This window comes from Rattus norvegicus, chromosome 1 (genome assembly GCF_021556685.1).
Source record: "Rattus norvegicus strain SHRSP/BbbUtx chromosome 1, alternate assembly SHRSP_T2T, whole genome shotgun sequence".
Taxonomy (NCBI): Eukaryota; Metazoa; Chordata; class Mammalia; order Rodentia; family Muridae; genus Rattus; species Rattus norvegicus.
This window is the reverse complement of record NC_141534.1, coordinates 193,941,571-193,963,856: the sequence shown is the minus strand read 5'-3', so window position 1 is coordinate 193,963,856 and position 22,286 is coordinate 193,941,571. Positions and strand designations below refer to the sequence as shown.

Genomic DNA, 22,286 nt, shown 5'->3' with positions numbered 1-22,286 from the left:
ATCTATGTATCATCTATGTATCATCTATGTATCTATGTATCATTTATGTATCTATGTATCATTTATGTATCTATGTATCTATGTATCTATCTTTGTATCACCTATGTATCATCTATGTATCTATGTATGTATCATCTATGTATCCATGTATCATCTATGTATCTATGTATCTATGTATATATCATCTATGTATTGTCTATGTATCTATGTATCTATGTATCATCTATGTATCTATATATCTATCTGTATGTGATACTGGGCCTGAGCCCCCAAGCCTCTATGTATCTATGTATCTCACATGCTAGGTTGGCACTTTACTACTGAGCAAGAGCCTTAGTCCCATCTGCAATATAGTTGGTAAATAAAGGCTGTCATTATTTTCTTTCACTTTGTTTTGTTTTGAGATAAAGCTGGGCTGCACAGGCCGGATTGGTCTTGAACTCACATCACTACTGTAGCTTTAGTATGCAGGTGCTGGCTTTATAGGTGTAAGTCATGCTGAGCCATGCTGGGCCTTGGCTCTACTTGTTTTTCACTGTGTGCTTGGTACTACTAAGCCTACACTGTCTAGTAATTCATGTGTCGTTTAAATTCAAATTAAACAGAGGTGCTTGGGAAGCAGAGGCAGGAGAATTATGGTAAGTTAGTTCAATGCCAACCTGGAGACCCTGTTTCAAGAGTCTCGGCCACACTGGCCACATTTCCCACTGCCACCATATCCGACGGAAACAGATTGTACATTTCTTTGCTCACTGAATGTTCTGTTGGGCAGCAACGTGCAAGGCCACTCTGCTTCTGATGTGCTTTAAACTGGACACTTGATCTTTGGGTGTGGCTCAGAGGTAGTGCACCTGCCTGGCATGGATGAACCATGAGGTCTAGCCTCAGCACTACAAAAATGAAAGTCAAACAGCCCACCTTCAAAAATGGTAGGCTCCAGTCCAGGACTTCTAGGTTTGCCTGTCTGTAGCAGACTTTGCTTTAGGCCCAGCCTCAGCGTGGAGTTTACCCTGCCATAGATGCTTTGGGGGCTGTTTTAAAGTGATCTGGTCTCTGCCTCCCAGGTGATCCGCCAACTAATGAAGAAGGAATTCACCCTGGAATTTTCCCGAGACAGGAAGTCTATGTCTGTCTACTGCTCCCCAGCCAAGTCTTCACGGGCTGCTGTAGGCAACAAGATGTTTGTCAAGGTCAGGAGCCTTTTCTCTCTAACACTAGGACCCTTTCCTATGCCTGCTCTCTGAACCCTGGAAGGCAGGCAAGGATCTCTGAATGCTGTTCTGGTTTTCTAGGGTGCCCCTGAGGGCGTCATTGACCGCTGTAACTATGTGCGTGTTGGCACAACCCGTGTGCCACTGACAGGCCCTGTGAAGGAGAAGATCATGTCGGTGATCAAGGAGTGGGGTACTGGTCGGGATACCCTACGGTGCCTGGCACTGGCCACCCGGGACACACCCCCCAAACGGGAGGAAATGGTTCTGGATGACTCAGCCAAGTTCATGGAGTATGAGGTGAGCCAGTAAAGGGCTTTTTGTCCAAGGACTTGTGTTTTCCCGATAGCTCCCTCTTGCCTGCTGCTAGGATTCTCATCCCCTAGTGGGTCAAACTAATGGCTGTCCTATGGATCCCCAAATCACCAGGCATTAAGACAGTTTCATGAAACATCTAGCCCAATAGGCTGAGATAGGCCAACTTCACAAGCAAGACCCCGTTTCAAAAACTACTATGAAAACAAAAGGCAAGAAAAGAAGACAGGATCATTTAGTCCAGTGCTGCCCATGGTGCTGGGGGCTGGAACCCAGTGCAGGCAGGTGTGCTCTGCCCCAGTTGGACTGGTGACACTGAGCATCAGAAGGGAATCATTGTCACCCAGTGCAGTGTCTGAACTTGTTTCGAGGCAACTGATGCACTTCCTGCTGTGGACTCTGAACAGCCCCAGAGCTCTGCCAGCATTTATAGAGGGAGACTGTGGCCTGGCAGGTAACAGGGTGTGCTCACAGTGACAAACCAGGGAGGGCTCTGCCAGGAGACACAAACTACCTCACTAACATGTAGTTTTTCCTTTCCTTTTCTTTCTTGGTTGCAGTTGTTGTTGAGACAGGGTTTTATAATGTAGCCAGGGCTGGCCCTGAGCTCGAACTCATGAACTTTTCTTTACCTCCTGAGTGCCAGAACCACACCCAGTTCCAGCCTTTTTTAAAAAAATAGTCAGTCAGTTTATCTGTCTGTATCTATGTACCTATTTTATTTTTTAGTATAGAATAGAGTTTATGCAGGGCATTGGGAGGGAGTTAAGAGGGTAGTTGGGGCAAAGACACATGCGTGTGCACACACACACACACACACACACACACACACGGGGTGGGGGAGTAGAGGAGTAGAGGCCGGCCATATGCACATGGAGAGAAGGGAGGAAGGGAATGGGGAGTGGGGGGAGGGAAAAGAAAGAGAGCAAGAGAGAACAAGAGGGATTTTTTTTTGTTTTTTGTTTTTGTTTTTGTGAGATAGGGTTTCCTCAGTGTAACAGCCCTGGGAACTTGCTTTGTAGACCAGGCTGGCCTTGAATTCACAGAGATCCACCTGCCTATTGCCTCCTAAGTGCTAGGATCAAAGGTATGCTCAGTCTTTCTGACTGAGCAGGCCTTGGCATTGCCAGTATATGCAGGCATTATAAGGAATGAAAAGTATTTCCTGGCCCTTTGCTTCCAAGATCCTGCTGTTTTCCAAAAACCAGGTCCCAAGGCAGCAGGCCCCAGCTTCACCAACATTACTGTCCATCTTCCTCTGAACTTCCTCCTGTCTGTCCCAAATTCCTTCCTGACCTGTCCCCATCACTCTCTTTCCAGATGGACCTGACGTTTGTTGGTGTGGTGGGCATGTTGGATCCACCCCGTAAGGAGGTCACAGGCTCTATCCAGCTGTGTCGTGATGCCGGGATCCGAGTGATCATGATCACTGGGGACAACAAGGGTACCGCCATCGCCATCTGCCGACGAATTGGCATCTTTTCGGAGAATGAGGAAGTGGCAGACCGTGCCTACACTGGCCGTGAGTTTGATGATCTGCCCCTGGCTGAGCAGCGGGAAGCCTGCAGACGCGCCTGCTGCTTCGCTCGTGTGGAGCCCTCACATAAGTCCAAGATTGTGGAGTACCTGCAGTCCTATGATGAGATCACAGCCATGGTGAGAAGTCTCAGAGGGCTGCCTGGGTCAAGGCTCTGAGTGTCCTCATGCATGCCCAGAGGGGATGGGCTCTTTCTGCATGGAATCTGGAGAGGGGAAATACAAGGCATCTAGAATCTGGACTTGCTCACGTTCTCCTTCTGTCTTCAGACAGGGGATGGTGTCAATGATGCCCCTGCTCTGAAGAAGGCGGAGATTGGCATTGCCATGGGATCTGGTACTGCTGTAGCTAAGACTGCCTCCGAGATGGTACTGGCTGATGATAACTTCTCCACCATTGTGGCTGCCGTGGAGGAAGGCCGTGCCATCTACAACAACATGAAGCAGTTCATCCGCTACCTCATTTCCTCCAATGTGGGCGAGGTGGTCTGGTGAGCAGCCAGGGCAGGCATCCAGAAAAAAACAGGGCTGAGGGGGGTGATCATGGGACTTGAAACAAATTAATATATGACCTCCTTCCTCTGGCAGTATCTTCTTGACAGCAGCCTTGGGGCTGCCTGAGGCCTTGATCCCTGTGCAGCTGCTATGGGTGAACTTGGTGACTGATGGGCTCCCTGCTACTGCCCTGGGGTTCAACCCACCTGACCTGGACATCATGGACCGTCCCCCCAGGAGTCCCAAGGAGCCTCTTATCAGTGGCTGGCTCTTTTTCCGCTACATGGCAATTGGGGGTGAGCAAGAAGGGACTCAACAACCTTTCCCAGTCCTTAGGACTGACCTCATCCATGATACCAACTTTTCCCAATTCAAGTTGTCCGAAGGGGCCTCTTCCTTAGCCAGCTGTCTCCAGCTATGTGAGGCCCTCCTGATACTCCACTCCTCATTCCTGACTCCAGCTCCTCTCTTCTTCCCACCACAGGCTACGTGGGTGCAGCCACTGTGGGAGCAGCTGCCTGGTGGTTCTTGTATGCAGAGGATGGGCCTCATGTCAGCTACCATCAACTGGTAGGGAGGAGGATGGGGAGGTGGGTCCTGGGAGGGCAATGTTGAAGGCTTCTGTGGACCTCAGGCTTCTGTCTCTTCCTTTGTAGACTCATTTCATGCAGTGCACTGAGCATAACCCTGAATTTGATGGCCTGGACTGCGAGGTCTTTGAAGCCCCCGAGCCCATGACCATGGCCTTGTCTGTGTTGGTGACCATCGAGATGTGCAACGCCCTCAACAGGTAGGTCCTGTTCACTTGGGTGGGCTCTGATCTGCCTTCTCGAATCGTTTTCTTGTTCTCCCTACCTCTCTCCTCCCTCCACTCTGCCTTACCACATCTTTCTCTTGTCTCCCCGTCCCTTCATCTGCCTGGCCTTTGTCATAGCCTGTCTGAGAACCAGTCCCTACTGCGGATGCCGCCCTGGGTGAACATCTGGCTTCTCGGTTCCATCTGCCTGTCCATGTCCCTCCACTTCCTCATCCTCTATGTTGACCCCCTGCCGGTGAGCTATCACTCCTCCTCCACCCTAGGGAGCCCATGCAGAGCATGCATCCATAGGGTGCTCACAGGGTGTGGTAGTTCATGCCACCCTGATCCCCCTTTCCTTCTGAGGAAGCACTTGTCATTCATGATGCCTGCTGTGTTCCCTTCCCAGATGATCTTCAAGCTCCGGGCCCTGGACTTTACCCAGTGGCTCATGGTCCTCAAGATCTCACTTCCAGTCATCGGGCTAGATGAGCTTCTCAAGTTCATTGCTCGGAACTATCTGGAGGGTAAGGGACATCCCTTTTTCCTTGTACCCAATCCTGAGCAGAGCCCCTACCCTCTGCGCCGCGAACACGCACGCGCCACAAGTCATCCCCCTCTTCCTTTGTAGGTAGGTAAGTTCTTTTTGGCCCTGGTGGGACCAGTGTCCTCAGGGAGGGCAGCCCAAGCCCTGTCCCCACTCCAGCCATGACTGGTGGGATCTTCCCCCTAACCCGCTCAGCTCTATGGCTCCGAGGGCCTTCTTCCCTCTTGATAACGGCCTCTCTCTGTCCTCTCTGGCCATAGGATAACCACCCCCCTCCTCCATGTCTTTGAACCGTGTCACAGGTATTTCCCTACCCACCCTGCCCCAGCTGCTGTACCCTGCCGCTCGCCCACCAGCCCATGCGCACCCCTGCGGTCACTTGCGCTCGCAGCTCTCCCTGGAGCCACTGCTGCTGCTGCCACTGCCCGCTTCCACCTGTGGGCCATGCCGTTACTATGGGCACTGGCAGCTGTGAGGCTGTGTCCTGGCCGTCCAGTCTGCTGGGCTGGGCTGCGCTGCGCTGCGTCGCGCTGGCTGTCTCTGCTGCTAGGGCTGCGGTGGCTGGGGGAGGGTTGGGGTCTGGCACACCACAGGTGAGTAGGGAAGGGGCCCACAGGCCCCTCCAGGTGAGAGTGCAGTGCGGGAGATGCACATGGAGATGCAGCTCTCCCCCCTGTGCCCACCTGCTCCATCCCCTGCCTTTCTTCTTCCAGATCCAGAAGACGAAAGAAGGAAGTAACCAGCCCTTGTGCCCTGTCTTCCCCACCCTAATGGCAAGGCGTCTTCAGCCAAAGCTGAAGCACAGAGCCTTCTTCCCCTCGATTCTGTTTATAAATAAAGTTCCCCACCCTCGTCCCCTTCAGCAACCTGCTCTCCCTCTGAACCTTGTAAATCCCCTTCCCGACCTCACGACCTCACGGGGCTTACAGGGACAAGGCAACTAGCTGACTGCTTATTTATTGAAAATAAATGACAGAAAAGTCTGGCCTTGCTTCCTTATGTCTTGGGGCCTATTTCGGGTACCTATGGACAAAAACCTTAGTGTCATACAGTCCAGAAAGCAGCTGTGTGTCCCAGGGCCTCTATGTGAGGAGCCACTGAATCCAACAGCTTCTAGCCATAAGCTGGGTACGCAGAGAGTGGGACTGGCTGCTGGCCCGAGGTGACGGGGTGGGAGAACTGGATCCATGAGGGAGCATGGCAGCCTGAAAGCTTTGGTTCTGGGAGGAGGCTAGGACCCTCTTCCAGGTATCATCCCTGAGGGCAGGGCCAGCCACCCTGGGTGGAAGTAGTGGCCCGGGACACCACTGTCCAGGTTTGCAGCTGACGGACTCCATTCTGAGACCTGCAGTCCACACCTCACAGTTCTGGTAGAGAATGGGGCAGCTTCCCCAGCAGGGAGGCCTCTCGCCTGGCCCCTCACGAGTCCTTAATGTCCTTAATGTCCCTGAGGGGTGCCTCGTCCAGAATGCTACGTACTTGCTCCAGAGTGTCTGCTTGGCGGATCTGCTCCAGGCGCACCTGTGTGGTTGGGTGGGAGATATGGAAAGCCCCGTGGAGGAAACAGTCTCTGCCCAACCGGCCAGCCCCTCCAGTCAGCTCCACAGAGGCAATCTGTGTTTAGATGGGGTCAAGGGAAGGACTGAGTCCCAGGAGCTAGGCTTGAAGTCTGAGTGTGACTGGCCATTGCTGTGGCTGAGAGCATGAATCTGTCACAAAGCAGGGTACGCAAGAGAGTGTCTGTGTTTTGAGGAATATCTCAGGCGTTGGTCTGAGGGGTTGGGGTAGAGACCATGCCAGACCTAGGAAAAGGACCCATCCTAATTAGGGACTGTCTTTTTTTTTTTTTTTTTTTCCCTCTTTTTTTTGGAGCTGGGGACCGAACCCAGGGCCTTGCGCTTGCTAGGCAGGTGCTCTACCACTGAGCTAAATCCCCAACCCCCACCCCCTTTTTTTTTTAAAATAAAGATTTATTTATTTTATGTATATAAGTGCACTGCTGCTGTCTTCAGACACCAGAAGAGGGCATTAGATCCCATTACAGATGGTTGTGAGCCACCATGTGATTGCTGGGAACTGAACTCAGGACCTCTGGAAGAGCGGTCAGTGCTCTTAACCACTGAGCCATTTCTCCAGACCCCAGGGACTGTCCTTGTGAGACCCAGGACAACAGAGCTGTACCAGCTAGGTAGGAAAGGCTGGGTCATACCTGTAGGGCCTGGGATAGCCGTACGAAGTCCCTCTGCACCTGTTCACTGGTCTCCAGCTCAGCCTGCAGCCGTAGTGCCTTGGCTCTCTGTTCGGAGAGGAGATCTGTGAGCTGGGCCTGCAAGGACAAGATGTGGAGCGGGCCTGACTCATCTTAGGCTAGATGAGAGGGTGGGTGGCCATAGCCACGACGTGACCCACATCGGTGTCCCTTCAATACCACCAGACTCTGGCCTCCTCTGGCTCCAGCCAGGTGGCTGCTGCAGGGTTTCCTGCCACCTGGTCTGAGGGAGACAACAAGGGTGTGAGGGGAGCTATCACCACACTGTATTAGTCAAGCCAGGCCACCGGGGGCCACTCACCTTGTGATGCTCTTGTTGGACCCGCTCTGTCTCTATTCTCAGGCTGCACAGGGAGGCTGGGAAGTCAAGGTGCAAGGAGACTAGAAGTCAGGCCCGCATGGTCCAAGCCCACTGTGGTGACCCTCCACAAGGCACTGACCCCTACTCACCCTCCAGCACATCTGTAGGGAGTGAGAGAGAGAGAGGTCAAGACCGACTCTCCACTGTGCCTCCGCCTGATGCCCCTCCCTGATCCAGGAGGCCCTGTGCAGCTTGATCGTCTTCCCTTACCTGTCTCTTCTCGCTGCACCCTCAGCTGTCCCTCCAGACTGGCCTTGGCTGCTGTCTCCTCGTCTAGTGCCTCCCGCAGCTTCACAATTTCAATGCGCAGGCGCTCAGCCTCATGCTCCTGTGCCTGCTGCCTGGCCCGAGCCTGCTGCCGGGTGTGCCGCACCAGCTGGTGTAGCTCCTGCAAGAGACACAGGGACCTGCTGGGTGCAGGGCAGAAGAGGAAGGCAAGAACCACTGGCCAGGTGGAGAGTGTGGAAACGGGGAGGGAGAAGGGAGTTAAAACACGAAGAAACCAAATACCACAGTCAGAGAGGAAAGCAAGCTGTGGATTTACCAGGGTAGGGGGGGGGATGAAGGATTGAGAGACTATGACTACCACATAATATAGAGAACTTTCATGAACAGTGTAGAAAGTTCCAGAATACTTATAAGCTTCCAAAGAACTCAAGTTAAAGTCTCCATTATGTATGTAATGAAAACTCCAATAAGGGGTAGGGAGGACTGGGGATGTGGCTCAGTTGATAGAGTGCTTGTCTAGCAGGCATAAGGCCCCAGGTTTGATCTCTAGCACTATGTAAAAACCGAGGACAGTGCCAGGCAGTGGTGGCGCACACTTTCAGTCCCAGCATTCAGGGTTCAGTGGCAATTGGATCTCTGATTTCAAGGCAAGTCTGGTCTAGAGTAAATTCCAGGACACCCAGGGCTACACAGAGAAATCTCTTGTCTTAAAAACAAGCAAATAAACAAACGAGCAAAAAAAAAAAAAAACCCAAAAAAACAAAAAAAACCCAACCCATAAACAAACAAACAAACAAAAACCCGAGGAAAGATGGTAATGTGGGCCTGCAATCCCAGCACTCCTGAGATGGAAGCAGGGAAATCAGATGTTTAAGGTGTCCCGGGCTTTACAGGGCATTTCCAAGCTGCTTGGACTATAGGAGATCCTCAGCAAACCAACCAAACAAGAACAGGGAAGTGAGCAATCGAAGACACGGACACACTGGAGTGGCTGTCGGCAATAACCCTCAGGGTAGAAGAGGAACCAGGTGACCTCCTAGTTTACGAACAAATTATTCATACAGTAAAACAACAGAACCCATCATGGAGAACAGGTTCAAAGACTCTGAGGAACTCAATCTTCAGGACCTAATGTCACTGAGAAACAGCAAACAGCTGTGTGGTGAGTAGGCCCTACCTGTGATCCCACACTCAGGAGGCCAGCCTGTCACAGAGAGAGACCCTGTCTCAAAAAACTCAAGGGCTCAAAATATGGTTCAAGTGCACAGTGCTTGTCCAGCATGCGTTGTACGGTGGGTAACCCCAGCAGAGGTGACAGTACGGGTGGCAAGGGGTATAGTAGAAAAATGGCAAACATAACCACTGTCCCCTTCACTTTGGCCAGCACTTTTTAATTCTTTCTCTTCATGCCGATCCTGGGAAGACAGTGTGGATCTAGTCATCAGATGACAAAGTTAGTCTTAGATACAGTCAACACGAGAGAGCCAGGGTCGGTCCTCAGGTCTCCTTGGAGAGGCGACAGCCACAGGCTGTTGACACTAGGCTTTTAGTGTGATCTACCTGTATGGAGCTTGGCAGGGCCTCGTCCTGGTCCTCCTGCTGCTCTGAGCCCTGGAGGGCGGAGGATGGCAGCTGCTCAGCCCGGAGTCCTCGATTTTCTTCATTCAGTCTTTTAACCTCTTGGCTCAGGCACTTGTGAGAAGTGGCCAGTTCTGCCTGGGAGCAGTCCAAAGCACAAGGCGATTAGGCAATGGGTGTCTCTAGTCCCAGAGGTTAACCCCAAAGTCCCATGGTTAGCTAGACTGACATCTAGAAAGCCCTGGCCTTCTGACCTGCTGAGAGAAGAAAAACAACTTGTTTTTGAGGTGGGGTTTCTTTGTGTAGCCCTGGCTATCCTGAAACTCACTAAGTAGAGCAGGCTGGCCTCAAACTCAGAGAGCCACCTGCCTCTTCTGAATGCTGGGATTAGGGTGTGTACCACCGACTGGTTCAAGAAGGAATTCTTTATTGCCCTTTCTGGCTCTAAGCTGTTTGGATTCTGTCCCTGGGGATACACTGGCTGCTTTAGCTCCCTGTGGGTATTTCATTTAGATGGCATGTTTTTTTTTTTGGTTCTTTTTTTCGGAGCTGGGGACCGAACCCAGGGTCTTGCGCTTCCTAGGCAAGCGCTCTACTATGGCATATTTTTTTAAAGACTTGTTTTGTGTTCATGAGTGTTTGCCTGTGTGTGTGTGTGTGTGTGTGTGTGTGTGTGTGTGTGTGTGTGTGAGAGAGAGAGAGAGAGAGAGAGAGAAAGAGAGTGTTTGTGTGTGTGTGTGTGTGTGTGTGAGAGAGAGAGAGAAAGAGAGTGTTTGTGTGTGTGTGTAAGAGAGAGAGAGAGAGAGAGAGAGAGAAAGAGAGTGTTTGTGTGTGTGTGTGTGTGAGAGAGAGAGAGAGAGAGAAAGAGAGTGTTTGTGTGTGTGTGTGTGTGTGTGTGTGTGTGTGTGTGTGTGTGTGTGTGTCTGGTGCTCATGGAGGCAAGAGGGGGATATCAGATCTTAGAACTGTAGTTACAGACAGTTGCTAGCTGCCACATGGGTGCTGAGAACTAAACCTGGGTCCTGTGAAAAGAGCAGCCAGTGCTTTTAGGTCCGAGGCCATCTCTCCAGCTGCACTCCTCCACCTTCCCACCCCACCTCCACCCCCTGCTTTGAGACAGAGTCTCAGTGTGTAGCCCTGGTTGGCCTGGTGACTCTCCGATCTCAGCCTTCTGTCTGAGTGCTGGGACAGGTACGTGCTATCCTTGGCAGTAACACATCTTTTGTTTTTGGTTTTTAAGCCCAGGCCTGAAACCCGCTGGGTAGTCAAGGATGACTTTAAACTTCTTTTAATTTTTTAAATTAAAAAATATTTTTTTTTAATTCACGAGTATGAGCATGAACATTTGCCTGCATGTCGTATGTGCACCACGTGTGTCCTGGTGCCTGAGGAAGCCACAAGAGGGCACTGGGTACCCTGGAACTGGAGTTACAGGGAGATGTGAGTCACCACCAAAGTAGTCCCTGGGAAATGGCTGCATGTGAGAAGGGGGCGTCAGATCCCACTACAGATGGCTGTGAGCCACCATGTGGGTACTGGGAATTGAACTCTGGACCTCTGGAAGAGCAGTCAGTGCTCTTAACCGCTGAGCCGTCTCTCCAGCCCAATGTGTTTTTAAAAATACTTTTTATTACATCGTGTGTTTATGTATGTGGGTACCCATGCACTATGGTGTGTGTGTGTGTGTGTGTGTGTGTGTGTGTGTGTACTGTGTAATGTATCACCTTGCTTTATAGTCCAGGCTAACCTCACACTCATGATTCTCCCATCTCAAACTCCTGCCTACTGGGCTCATATGTGACTTTAAATGCACATGTGTGCACACACAAGCATGTGTGGAGGTCAGAGGACAACCTGCCAAGTCAGTTCTCTCCTTCCACATGGGTCCTGGAGATCAAATTCAGGTCATCAGGATTGGTGGCAAGTGCTCTCCACCTGAGCCAGCCTGCTAGCCCCTGAAACATGCTTTTTTAAATGCTAAAAAGTAATCACCAACTTTAAAACTTTAGACAATATATGAATTTCCAGATCTCTGACGTCTCTCTCTCTCTCTCTTTTTTTTTTTTCATTTTTTCGGAGCTGGGGACCGAACCCAGGGCCTTGCGCTTTTGGATGTCTGTTTAAAATCAGGCCATCTGACCACAGGGCCCTCACACACTTCTGAGTGGGGTTTCTCAGTGTCTTTTTGCTTTCAGTTCTTCTGACTTGCACACTAGATTCCACTAGCTCAGTTCATAGAGGTGGGAGCACACTTCAAGGTTGTGGGGTTAATTCAAGATTGCACAGCTCTGATGAGGCCACCTCCAATATCTTCACTCACCTAATGAGAGCAGCTTGGGGTGGGGAGCAGGACTGATATCCTGCCTTTCCATGCCTTTCCATGCCCTCTGGGGCCCCACGTGGTCCTGACCCTTCCTTCCTTTGACCCCAGGCCCGGCACTTACCATCTGCCGCTGCACCCGCTCCTGGGCCTGGCTCACGGTTCCCTGCAGAGTTCGGAGCAGCTGCTCTGAGTTCTGGACCTGGGCCAGGAGCACCTGCATCTGAGGCCGAGAGAGGGTCAAAGGAGAGGGATGCAGTAGAGGCCAGGGGACGCTGGGGGGGGGCGGGGGGGGGCGCTGGCTGGCAGTGAGGCTGAACTCACCTGCTTGGCACAGTCCTCATTGCTCCGGCTCAGTCCTTCCTGCAGTTCATCCCGCTCACGGCGGACACTTTCCAGCTCCTTCTGCAGCTGCCGCCCCTGCCAGACCCAGAGCTCAAACTTACTTTTCAGCTCTGCTGTTAGGGGTTGTACCTGGTCTTCCCTTCCCCATTCTTCCCTCAGGAGGTCCTGCTGCTCCTCCACAGTGGGAAGGAGAGATACATTTTACTTCTCTCCATCTCTGCTGCTATCTGTTGAAGTTTCATCTTTTACTGTGTATTGTATTTTTTATTCCTCACGCTAAGTGCGGGGTGGGGGTGGGGGAGACACGGAGTCTGCAATAAACCTAAGTGACCCTGCTCCTAAACTATTTCTGATTGGTGAATAAAGCTGCCAACAGCCAATAGCTGGGAAGAGGAGACATAGATGGGGTTTAGGTTTCCTGGGTTTGGGATCTGAGAAGAGCCACAGGAGGAAGAAGGTGCAAGAGGAAGACGCTGCCTTGAGTGAGGTGAGCCATTAAAAAACAAAACAAAAACAAACAAACAAACAAACAAACAAACAAAAACCAAAAACGTGGCCCTGAGGTCTGGCCAGTTGGAGTTAAGAGCAGCCCAGACGAAACAGAGTAAGCAGTAAGTGGTAACTCGGGGTTACAGATAGGAAAGTAGATTCTAATGGCATAGAGGGCAGGTAACAGCCCAGCTCTTACGCTGTTTAAGGCTTGTTGTAAATAAAAAACCGTGTGTGTCTTTTATCAGGGAACTAAAGGGTCAAAGGCAGGGTCAGGATTAAATAATTCCCACATTAGTTATCTTCTGGGCTAGTTGCTGGGGACTGAATTCTGGGTCTTGCACAGGCTAGGCAAGTCCTCTCCCTCTGAGCCACACCCCTGCCCCTTTTCAGTTGTGTTTTTGACATTTCTCGAGGTAACATTATCTTCTATGGCACCCCTGTGCATGCCCTTCCCAAGTTCCTTTGCTAGGAGGGGGCCCTTCTCCCTCCCACATCTATCTAGGGAGGCAGGAATGTCCACAGGCCCTAGCCCAATCCACTTACCTCTACCTGCAGTTGCTCCCACTGGCTGTCTGGAACAAGCTGGTACCCCGGAGGGGGTAGGTAGATGCCCTCGGGGACCAGAGTGCCAGTAGACACCAGAGAAGCTGTCTCTTCCTGCTCGGGGCTGAGGCCTTGGGGACCTCGTAGGGAGACACTACCGGCGGCCCCACCGAGGGAGAAGGAAGAGATGGAGGCACTGTCATCACAGTTGTGGGCGAAGGCCTCAGCAGCTGGGCCTGCGTCTCCACTTGGTTCCTCCGAGGGTTCCAGTGGTGGTGAGGGGTTCCTTGATAGTGGAAGCAACTCTGTGGAGCCATGCAGGGAGGCAGGCTGCCTTGGTCGTCTCTAGGGAAAATGGCAGGGAAGAGGCTGCTGGCCGGTGTCCTGGGCACCCCTCCTTCCCTCAGCACCTCTGGGTACCCCTCACCTGGATCTCTTGGATCAGCTCTTCCGCCCTCAGCAGCTTCACCTTCAGCTCTGCAATCTCCTGCTCCATGGGCAACACGATCTCCCGAAGCTTTTCTGAGTCTTCGTGAGCCTGGGGGGGCAGGGCATTGGGAAGTGACAGCCCCTTGATCGTGAACTACGGCCACTGTCTGTTCTCATCCTCCCTGAAGGTTATGCCCACCCATTCAAGACTCCAGAACACACTCCCTCTAAGTGCTTTCAGGGAAGGGAGCCAAGGCCATGACCAGCTCCTCTTGTCCTCTTATTCTTCACACAACTCTGCCCCAATATCCATCTTGTAAAACTGTTTTCATGGTCTTTGAGAATTTCATATCTGTATAGAATTATCCACCCCAGTCCCTTCCTGGCCTCAACACGCATCTTTTTATATCATAGGAACTCGGGTTTTTTTTTTTTTTTTTTTTTTTTTTTTTTTTTTTAAAACTGGGCACAGCTGAAAATGGTTTTAGTTTTCCAATACCATCTATACCTCTCAGCTGCTTTGGAACTAAAAGTGATCACATAACTTAGTTCTAGCTAATGGGACGTCAGCACATGCTCAGTACATGCATTTATAGACCACCTCCTTATAAAGTGTGCCTTTGTACAATACTGCTGGCTGGAACGTGGCTATGATTGATTGGCACTCAAGCAATCATCTTGGACCACAAGGCAGCCTACTAGCTACAGTCAAACTGCAATACAGAAGCCTAAGTGTTTCTTCTTTAAGAAAAATTCAATTTTTTTATCTTATGTATATGCATGTTTGGCTGGCATATATACATTCCCTGTGTGCATATCTAGTGTCCTCGGAAGCCAGAAGAGGGCAGCCAATCCTCTGGGACTACAGTGTGGACAGTCGTGAGCCACGGAGTAAGTGCAGGGAACTGAACCTGGATCCTCTGGGAAGCTGGCAAGTGCTCGTAGCTGCTGAGCCATCTCTCAGTCCCAGAAGCCTGGGTTTCTAATGACTTGCTGAACTACTTAAAGAAGGAAAAGAGAACTTCCTATCCTATTTAAACCACTGCTCATTTAGGTTTCCAATCTCATGCAGCTAGTACCTGCTTTCCCATTCTCCCATCCCAACCCTCAGGCTTAGCTGACACTCCTTCCCTTTCCACTGTCCTAACCATAAAGAGGACCATTTCTCGGTTGTCTCCTTTCAAGCTTGGGATCCTGCATGGGGTCAGTAAAACAAAACAAAACAAAACAAAACAAAACAAAACAAAGCAAAACAAAACAACAACAAATAGTCCTGCCCCTGCCACATCTACAGGCAACAGCCAGTCATGTTTCATCTGTTAGCACCTTTCTCAACCGATTCCACTTCAACCTCTTGAATTCCCCCAAACTCTCCTTGGACAAACTAAGTTAACACTCCATGTGTCACAGACAGAGTAAGCCATCTGAAGTCCTGGGACACACACGCTATGCACAGGCAAAACACACATCCCAGCTGAGTGTGGGGCAGCCAGTATCCAAATCTGCAAACAGCGCCTTCTAGTGGAAGCTGCAAGTCAAAGATTTTACTGGGTCCTGGTTTTGTTTTGATTTTTTGAGATAGGATCTTACATCCCAAGCTGGACTTGGAACTTGGGTTTCTGATTCTCCTTCCTCCACAATGCTAGGAGTACAGACATGTGTCACCCTAACCCTGGGCTCCTGTTTGCTCTCTGCTTTCATAGGAGGGAATTTACTCTAGCTTTTGTTTCCTTGGGTTCTAACTAAATACCCACATCACAGAGCTTCTGTGAGATCAATTAAGAGCACATACTGCTGATAAGAGGGAGCATATGGAAATATATGTACCTAGAGTTTAATTCTTTCTACTGTCTTTGAGATGGAGGTATTACTATGTACCCTTTCTAGCTGGCTCTGGATGTGCACTCCTATAAATACCAGCACTCAGGAGCTGAAGCAGGAGGCCTTTGCCAAGTTCAAAGCCAGCCTCAGCTACATAGCAAGACCCTGTCTCAATGAGAAGGGGGCAGGGGAGGAATAGGACAGAAAGACAGATGGACAAACACTAAGGGTCTTACTTTGTTATCCAGACTGTCTTGAAGCCCTGGTCTCAAGCCATCCTCCTGCCTCAGACTCGAAAATAGCTAGGACAACCAGTACCTGTCATCGCACCCACCTTCCTATTGTGGTTAATGAGTGTTAAGAAAGCGTTATGCCGGGGTTGGGGATTTAGCTCAGTGGTAGAGCGCTTGCCTAGCAAGCACAAGGCCCTGAGTTCGGTCCCCAGCTCCGAAAAAAAAGAAAAAAAAAAAAAAAGAAAGAAAGAAAAAAGAAAGCGTTATGCCACAGTGGCTGAGAAAAAGACAGTTCACACTGGTGAGCACTTTGTACAGTGTCTGGCACAGAAAGAGTTACTTCCCTTCCTCTGCATGACTGACCTTGTTTCTAGAGGCAAATAAACTTAGTCACTTTTAGCAAGGATCCTGCTAAGCTCTTAACAAAGGGAAGGCTCTGTGCTCTACCCAGAATCATTGAGGTGTCCAATGACAGGTTACGAGACAACAATCCATTATGGTGTCCAATGACAGGCTATGAGACAACAATCACTATCATTTCAAACCCCAGCGATAGGGTAGGCCATCCCACCCCCACCTTTTCCATTTGCTTCTCCAAGGAGTCCAAAGGGTGGGCCCGGGCCAGCAGCTGTTTGAGGTGGCCCAGCTCTCGCTCCTTCTCCTCAGAGTCCTGTTGCTGCTGCTGCCGCTCCTGTTTCAGGGCTGCGATCTGGGTCTCGTAGCTGCTGATGGAGTCTGTGGGCAGGAAGGGTGGGTACTTGGTGCCTGCGCTCTCCAAGGTGATCAGCTGCAGAGGTTATCATGTGAGCTGGGCAGAAATGGCCCTGGGCAAGACCTCAGTACCTCTTGCACTAGGGTCCCCAGTAGCAAAAGGGAGTGGATGACCCTGAGTAATCCGATGACAATGAAGTAAGAGACATGTGGAAGATGTCAACCACCTGGCAATACAATAAGGGCCAACTAGACGATACGTTGCTCAGATATATCCCAACTGAAGAACTGACCACAGGATATTTTTACTAAAAACAGGCAAGTACGAGGCCTCGCTATTATTATTTTTTTTATTTTTGTTTGTTTGGTTTGGGCTTTGTTTTTTCTCTCTGGTATAGCCCTGGCTGTCCTGAAACTTGCTCTACACACCAAGTTGGCCTCCTGAATGCTGGGATTAAAGGTGTGAGCCACCAATGCCCAAGGCCTTGCTATTAGTAAAAACAAAGGAAGCAATACATCATAAGGGCCAAAAATCCACTTTGTCCAAGCACAGCTAACATAAAACAAACTGAGGTCCTCCAAAACACAAGCAGAAAAGTCTCCTAGCAGGAGATTGTTCTGGTATGTGCAGGAGAGAAAGTGTTCCTTTCAAATCACCCGTAACACATTCACTCAAAATGAGTCCTCTATGTTGCTGGGAAGTAGCCCCAACAAAGAAAGTGACCTTTAGAGCTAGCCTTGGCATGGTGGACACCAAGAACAGACTGGACTCCTTGAGACACAGCCTGAAGCTTGGAGTGAACGGGAGGGCTGATTAAATAATAATTGTAAGATAGCCAAGTTAGGCAGACTCGTCACTGACAATTTCCAAATAGCCAACAACTGGTTGATAGGTAGTATGTGGGGTCCCCAAATGCCTACTCCCCTCTCTCAGAACAGTGTGATAGTATACTTGATTTTGTGGCTAACACAAGACCTGCATCCTAAGACATGTCAGATATAGTTCATGGCCCTGCTTATGACGCAGCAGCCTATGACAGAAATTGTAGACATTGATTGCAGTATGAGCTTAGATTTTTTTTAAATTTTTTAATTTTTTTGAGACAGGGTTTCCTATATAGGCCTGGTTGTCCTGGAACTTGCTCTCTAGACCAGACTGACTGTCTCCTGAGTGCTGCCACCACCTAGCAAGCTGGAATTCTTGTTATGGCTGTTGTCACTTCCTCTGTGACTTACTGCAGGGGTAAACTGTACAACTGAAGAATCAATTGTGGTAGCAGAAAGCCAGCCATGGTGGCTCCAGCACTCAGGAGGCAGAGGCAGGTGGATTTCTGTGAGCCAACTCCAGGATAGCTAGGGTGTATGTAGAAAGACCCTGCTTCAAAAAAACAACAAAAATCATGGTAGGCCTGTGGTCTCAATGCTTGGTAGCTTGTGGTGGAGGATTATACGACTGAGGCTAGCTTATGCTACACAGTGAGACCTGGTATCAAGCAAACCAAACTAAACTAAGGGAAATATATCACCAGTGTAGGGCTGGGAGCTGGCTCAGATGCTAAAGTGCTTACCTTGTTCAAATCCCAGGTACCATGTTAAAAAAAAAAAAAGTTCAGAGGCTGCTTCTCTAGAGAACTCGGGGTTCAATTCCTAACACCTATAACTCAAGTTCCAAAGGAGCTGACACCCCTTTGTGACCTCTGCAGGCACAGACACTCATTCAGACAAAAGACCCATACACATAAAATACAAATAAAGGTTAAAACAAACAAATATACACAACAGCATGTGCCTGTGATCCCAGGGGTAAGGAAGCAGACACAGGCTTGCTGGCCAGTCAGCCTAGCTTAATCCTGAGCTCCAGATTCAGTAAGAGACCCTGTCACAAATAAATACTGGCATCTGGCTTTCACATGGAAATGAGCACATGTGCACACAACACCACACACACACACACACACACACACACACACACACACACACACACGTACAAATACATACAGAAAAAAATGGAAAAATCTGACCTGCAGAAACAAAATTGCCCAGTTAGCTCTATAAATGCTAAAGATCTAGTATCTATTCCTATTAGTATATCTGGAATAATCAATATTTGATAATAGTAGATATTTTATAATAATCAATATTTGATTCTGTAGATACAGCAATTAATCAGACAGCCCCACCATTTGGCGCTCACAGCTCAGTGAAGATAGCTGTGACGACAGTAGGGGTGTGGGATGAGAGGGCCCACTCCTCAGCTGTGGATCCCAGAGGATGGGTAGGGGTGTCCTGTGGGCCTGGCCAGAACAGGGTGCTGGAGAGAGAGAAGAAGGGGGGACAGAGTGACAGGATCGGAATGGACTGATGTGTCTGGGCATGCTGGCACATCAGAAGAGCGCAAGTATGAGATGTACAAAGGATGAGGGGAGAGGCGGAAAAGGTGACAGACAGCATATGACTCTCGAGGATCCAAACTCAGAGGTCTGGAAGTTCAGTCACAGATTAGCAGCAGGTGGCGGTGATGATAAGTAGACATTAACCTTTTGTATTTTTTCAGCTACTTATTCGTTTGTTTCGTTTTCAAAGCAGGCCTGGAGCTTGGGCTCCTTCAGAGTCTGCCTCCTAAGTGCTGGGACTATAGGTATGCAATACCAGGTCTGGCCAATATGTGGGGTAGTTTTGCTTGCTTGCTTGGTTTTTTGAGATAGGGTCTAACTGTGTAGCCCTGGCTGGCCTGGAATTCATTACAGAGACCAGGTTGGTCTGGAATTCACAGATACTCTCCTGCCTCTACCTCCAGGTACTGGGACTAAAGGAGTGCATCACCATACCCAGCTCCTTTACTTACTTTGGATTTATTTATGGGCTGGTAACATGGCCCAGGAGGTAAAGGTGCTTGCCGCCATTGCTGCCAGAGCAATAATCTGAGTTCTGAGTTCCTTCTCAGGACCCACTCAGTAAAAGGAACTCCTATGAGTTGTCCTCTGTCAGGGACACACATACAGGCACACACACACACACACACACACACAAAATATAATAAACTTTTAAAAATTATTTTATTTCTGTCAAAGACTGTTGGCGCAGGCCTTTAATCCTAGCATTCTGGAGGCAGAGGCAGGCGGATCTCTGAATTCCAGGCTAGCCTGGTCTACAGATGGAGTTCCAGGACAGCAAAGGTTACACAGAGAATTCCTGTCTTGAAAAATAAAAACAAAAAAAAAACCTTACACACACACACACACACACACACACACACACACACACACACAATTGTATTTCTTTGTGTGTGATCCTGTGTCAGGTCACACATGTGGAGGTTAGAGGATAATTTTCAGGGCTTGGTTCTGTTTCTGATGTTAAGGGTAGAGGTCAGGGACCAGCATGAGGGAGCTGGCTTTCTCCTTCCACCTTGCGGGTTCTAGGGGTTGTAAAGTCACCAGGCTTTGCCCACAGAGCTATCTCCCTGGCCCCAGCCCATTAGCTTAACATGTACTAGCATTAGATATAGACTTACTGGGTTCGAATCTGCTACTATGTGGCTATATCACTCTGTGCAGGTTAGCCTGTGTGTGTTTCTGTGCTTCTTCTGTAAACAGTCAGTTAATGACTCCTATCTCAAAGACTTTGTTATGAAGATGCAGCCAAGGATGATAGCTCCTACCCACATCCCTGGTACCTGTGAGGCTGAAGCAGCAGGTTTGTTTGCCTTTGGGTTTGAAGCCATAGTGGATTATAAAATAAACTCTAGGCTGGCTCCAGTTACAGCGTAAGATCCTGCCAGTGAAAACAGGGCAACAAAACAGGGCAACAAAACAGGGCTGGGGATGCAGCTCAGTTGGCTGAGTGCTTCCCAAGCACACACAGAGCCCTGGGTTAGATTCCCAGTATTGCATGAAGTGAAGCATGGTAGTGCATGTCTTAATCCTAGCACTCGGAGGTGGAAGCTCACCAGTTTAAGGCCATCGAGATGGTTCAGTGGTTATAGGTGCTTGTCACGAAAGCCTGACGACTGAGTTCAATCTCTGGAACCCACAGAAAGGTGGAGAGAGAGAACTGAATCCACAAAGTTGTCCTTTGGCCCAACATGTATACCATGGCATGGAATAACACCTCATATCTACACACATGTGTACACACACACACACACACCCTGAAGTCAAGAAGAAAGAAGAAGAAAAGAAGAGGAGGAGGAGGAGGAGGAAGAAGAAGAAGAAGAAGAAGAAGAAGAAGAAGAAGAAGAAGAAGAAGAAGAAGAAGAAGAAGAAGAAGAAGAAGAAATAGAGTTGTTGTTTGCATACAGAGTATGAAGCCAGTCTGGGCCTTGCCTTAAAAGAAAAAAAAAAAAAAAACCCGCTTACTTTATAGAGCACTTAGCTCTGTTTCTGGTATATGGTAAATGTTCAATAAAGAGCAGTCACAACTTAGGATACTCCTTTCTGTGTATGTGCACACTCACATAAGCCAGAGGTCAGTATTAAGTGTTTTCTTTATTTGCTCCGTCTTATTTTTTGCGATAGGGGATCTTATGGACTTTGGAGCTCTCCTTTTTGGCTGGCCAGCAAGATGTTGGGGATATGTCAGTCTCCAACCTGCAGAGCTGGGATTACAGATAAATTGCTATGTCTTGGCAGGATGGGGAGGGAATTTTAGGCAGTTTACTACGGGAGCCAAGGTCAAGGGCAAACCACAGAGGGAGATCTGTGAGAGCCTGGGGCAGCAGTCCAGTAGAGCTAGCCACAGTAATACTGCTGCTAGGACACAGAGTAAGGGCAGGTCTGTCATCCTTAAGGAGACTCTGGCCTCTGCCCAGAGAAGGGACAGAGAACAGGAAAAGGTGGAGGATATGGGACCAAGAAAGATGGTGTCTACCAATCTACAGAGGCCATGAGACAGAGGGAGAGAAGGAAGGAGATGCATGTATTTGTGTAGGGTACTGGGGTGGAGGGTGAGGGGTGGGAGTGGCGCTGGGAAGGAAGGAAATCACAGAACTAAGCGCAGAGAGAACAGGCTGAGTTTCGAGCCTCGAGGCCCAGACGAAAATGAGGTTGGTTCAGGGAAATGAGAAGTTTCTGGTTCATATTCAGGGCTGATTTGATGTCAGCAAGAATAAGAAATGACAACGAGGGAAAGATGATTGCTACACCTAGCTGTGACTGGACAGGACTTGCTGACAACATTTGTGTTTTTCTGCAAAATGGAAAGGGGTACTCAGGGATTCTGGGACAGTCTTTTCTCTGTTGAGCTATCTGAAGCTCATTTGAAGCCTTCCTCACCCTGTATTCCCTGTGAGAGGGATGCAGACAGACAGACTGTAAGGTGGGTGTTTTGGGAGCAGGTTCCTCACCTTTCAGGATGGCCTGCAGGGAAGCCACCTCCTCTTGGCACTGTCTCTGCACTGCAGCCACCGCCTCTGCCTTGGTGCTCTCGCTCACCTCAGCTACAGCCTTCATGGTTTCCATTTCTGCCAGTGCACCGGCCAGTTCGGCACGAAGCCTACTGAGCTCACTTGATTCGGATGCATCCTTTTGCTCCTCTTGGGGCTGGGGATCCAGCGCTGTGGGGGCGGGGAGGAGGGACAGTGACCAAGATTTCTTTCCACGGTTCGCCGGGATCCTAACACGTCAGGCCATCTAGCAGTCCAGTATTCAGTTCCAGACTCTATCTGCATGGGCCTCATCCCACTCACTTGGCCCTGCCCCTCCCCGAGTCCCGCAGCTAACTTGACTGGACTGTCCAATCCCCTTCCAGTGGCCCCGCCTCGCCCCCTTACCTGCCTAATCCAAAGACCACGCCCACTGCATAGGCCACGCCCACCATGGTGGGCGCTATGCCCCGCCCCCTTCCCAAGTCTCAGCGCTGGCCGGCTGCCTCCAGCAGTCGGCTCTGCCCCCATTCCCTTGCTCCCTGCATGCACGGCGGCGCCCTCTCGCACCGATCCCTGGCCACCCGTGCCGTCGGTTCTCACCTAGGGCTGCTGGCGCAGCTGCCATCGTCTCAGCCCAAACGGCGGATTCCCGCACTCACTGGTGATGGCACTCCCGCTTCCGGGTCCGCTC

The 22,286-nt window shown here is 50.0% G+C and overlaps 2 protein-coding genes across 6 annotated transcripts in view; one reads left to right on the top strand and one right to left on the bottom strand.

Annotated features, from left to right (window-relative positions):
* The window catches only part of Atp2a1 (ATPase sarcoplasmic/endoplasmic reticulum Ca2+ transporting 1), an 18,249-nt gene extending 12,364 nt beyond the window's left edge, over nucleotides 1-5,885 (top strand). For 2 of the 4 annotated variants that reach the window (XM_087577227.1, XM_087577252.1), the window contains 10 exons: nucleotides 1,065-1,190; nucleotides 1,293-1,511; nucleotides 2,847-3,182; nucleotides 3,333-3,553; nucleotides 3,651-3,853; nucleotides 4,042-4,127; nucleotides 4,214-4,347; nucleotides 4,492-4,609; nucleotides 4,763-4,880; nucleotides 5,614-5,885. In XM_087577227.1, coding sequence (XP_087433353.1) covers nucleotides 1,065-1,190; nucleotides 1,293-1,511; nucleotides 2,847-3,182; nucleotides 3,333-3,553; nucleotides 3,651-3,853; nucleotides 4,042-4,127; nucleotides 4,214-4,347; nucleotides 4,492-4,609; nucleotides 4,763-4,880; nucleotides 5,614-5,639 — 1,587 coding nt within the window. In that variant the 3' untranslated portion in view covers nucleotides 5,640-5,885. 4 annotated transcript variants of the gene reach the window in all.
* Nucleotides 5,840-22,286, bottom strand: Rabep2 (rabaptin, RAB GTPase binding effector protein 2). 2 transcript variants are annotated; one of them, NM_030585.2, is given in 13 exon segments: nucleotides 5,840-6,421; nucleotides 7,110-7,226; nucleotides 7,471-7,526; nucleotides 7,620-7,631; nucleotides 7,741-7,918; nucleotides 9,319-9,474; nucleotides 11,781-11,879; nucleotides 11,981-12,076; nucleotides 13,037-13,381; nucleotides 13,464-13,574; nucleotides 16,097-16,254; nucleotides 21,575-21,784; nucleotides 22,196-22,266. In NM_030585.2, coding segments are annotated over 13 exon segments (1,665 nt in total). In that variant the 5' UTR covers nucleotides 22,221-22,266; the 3' UTR covers nucleotides 5,840-6,319.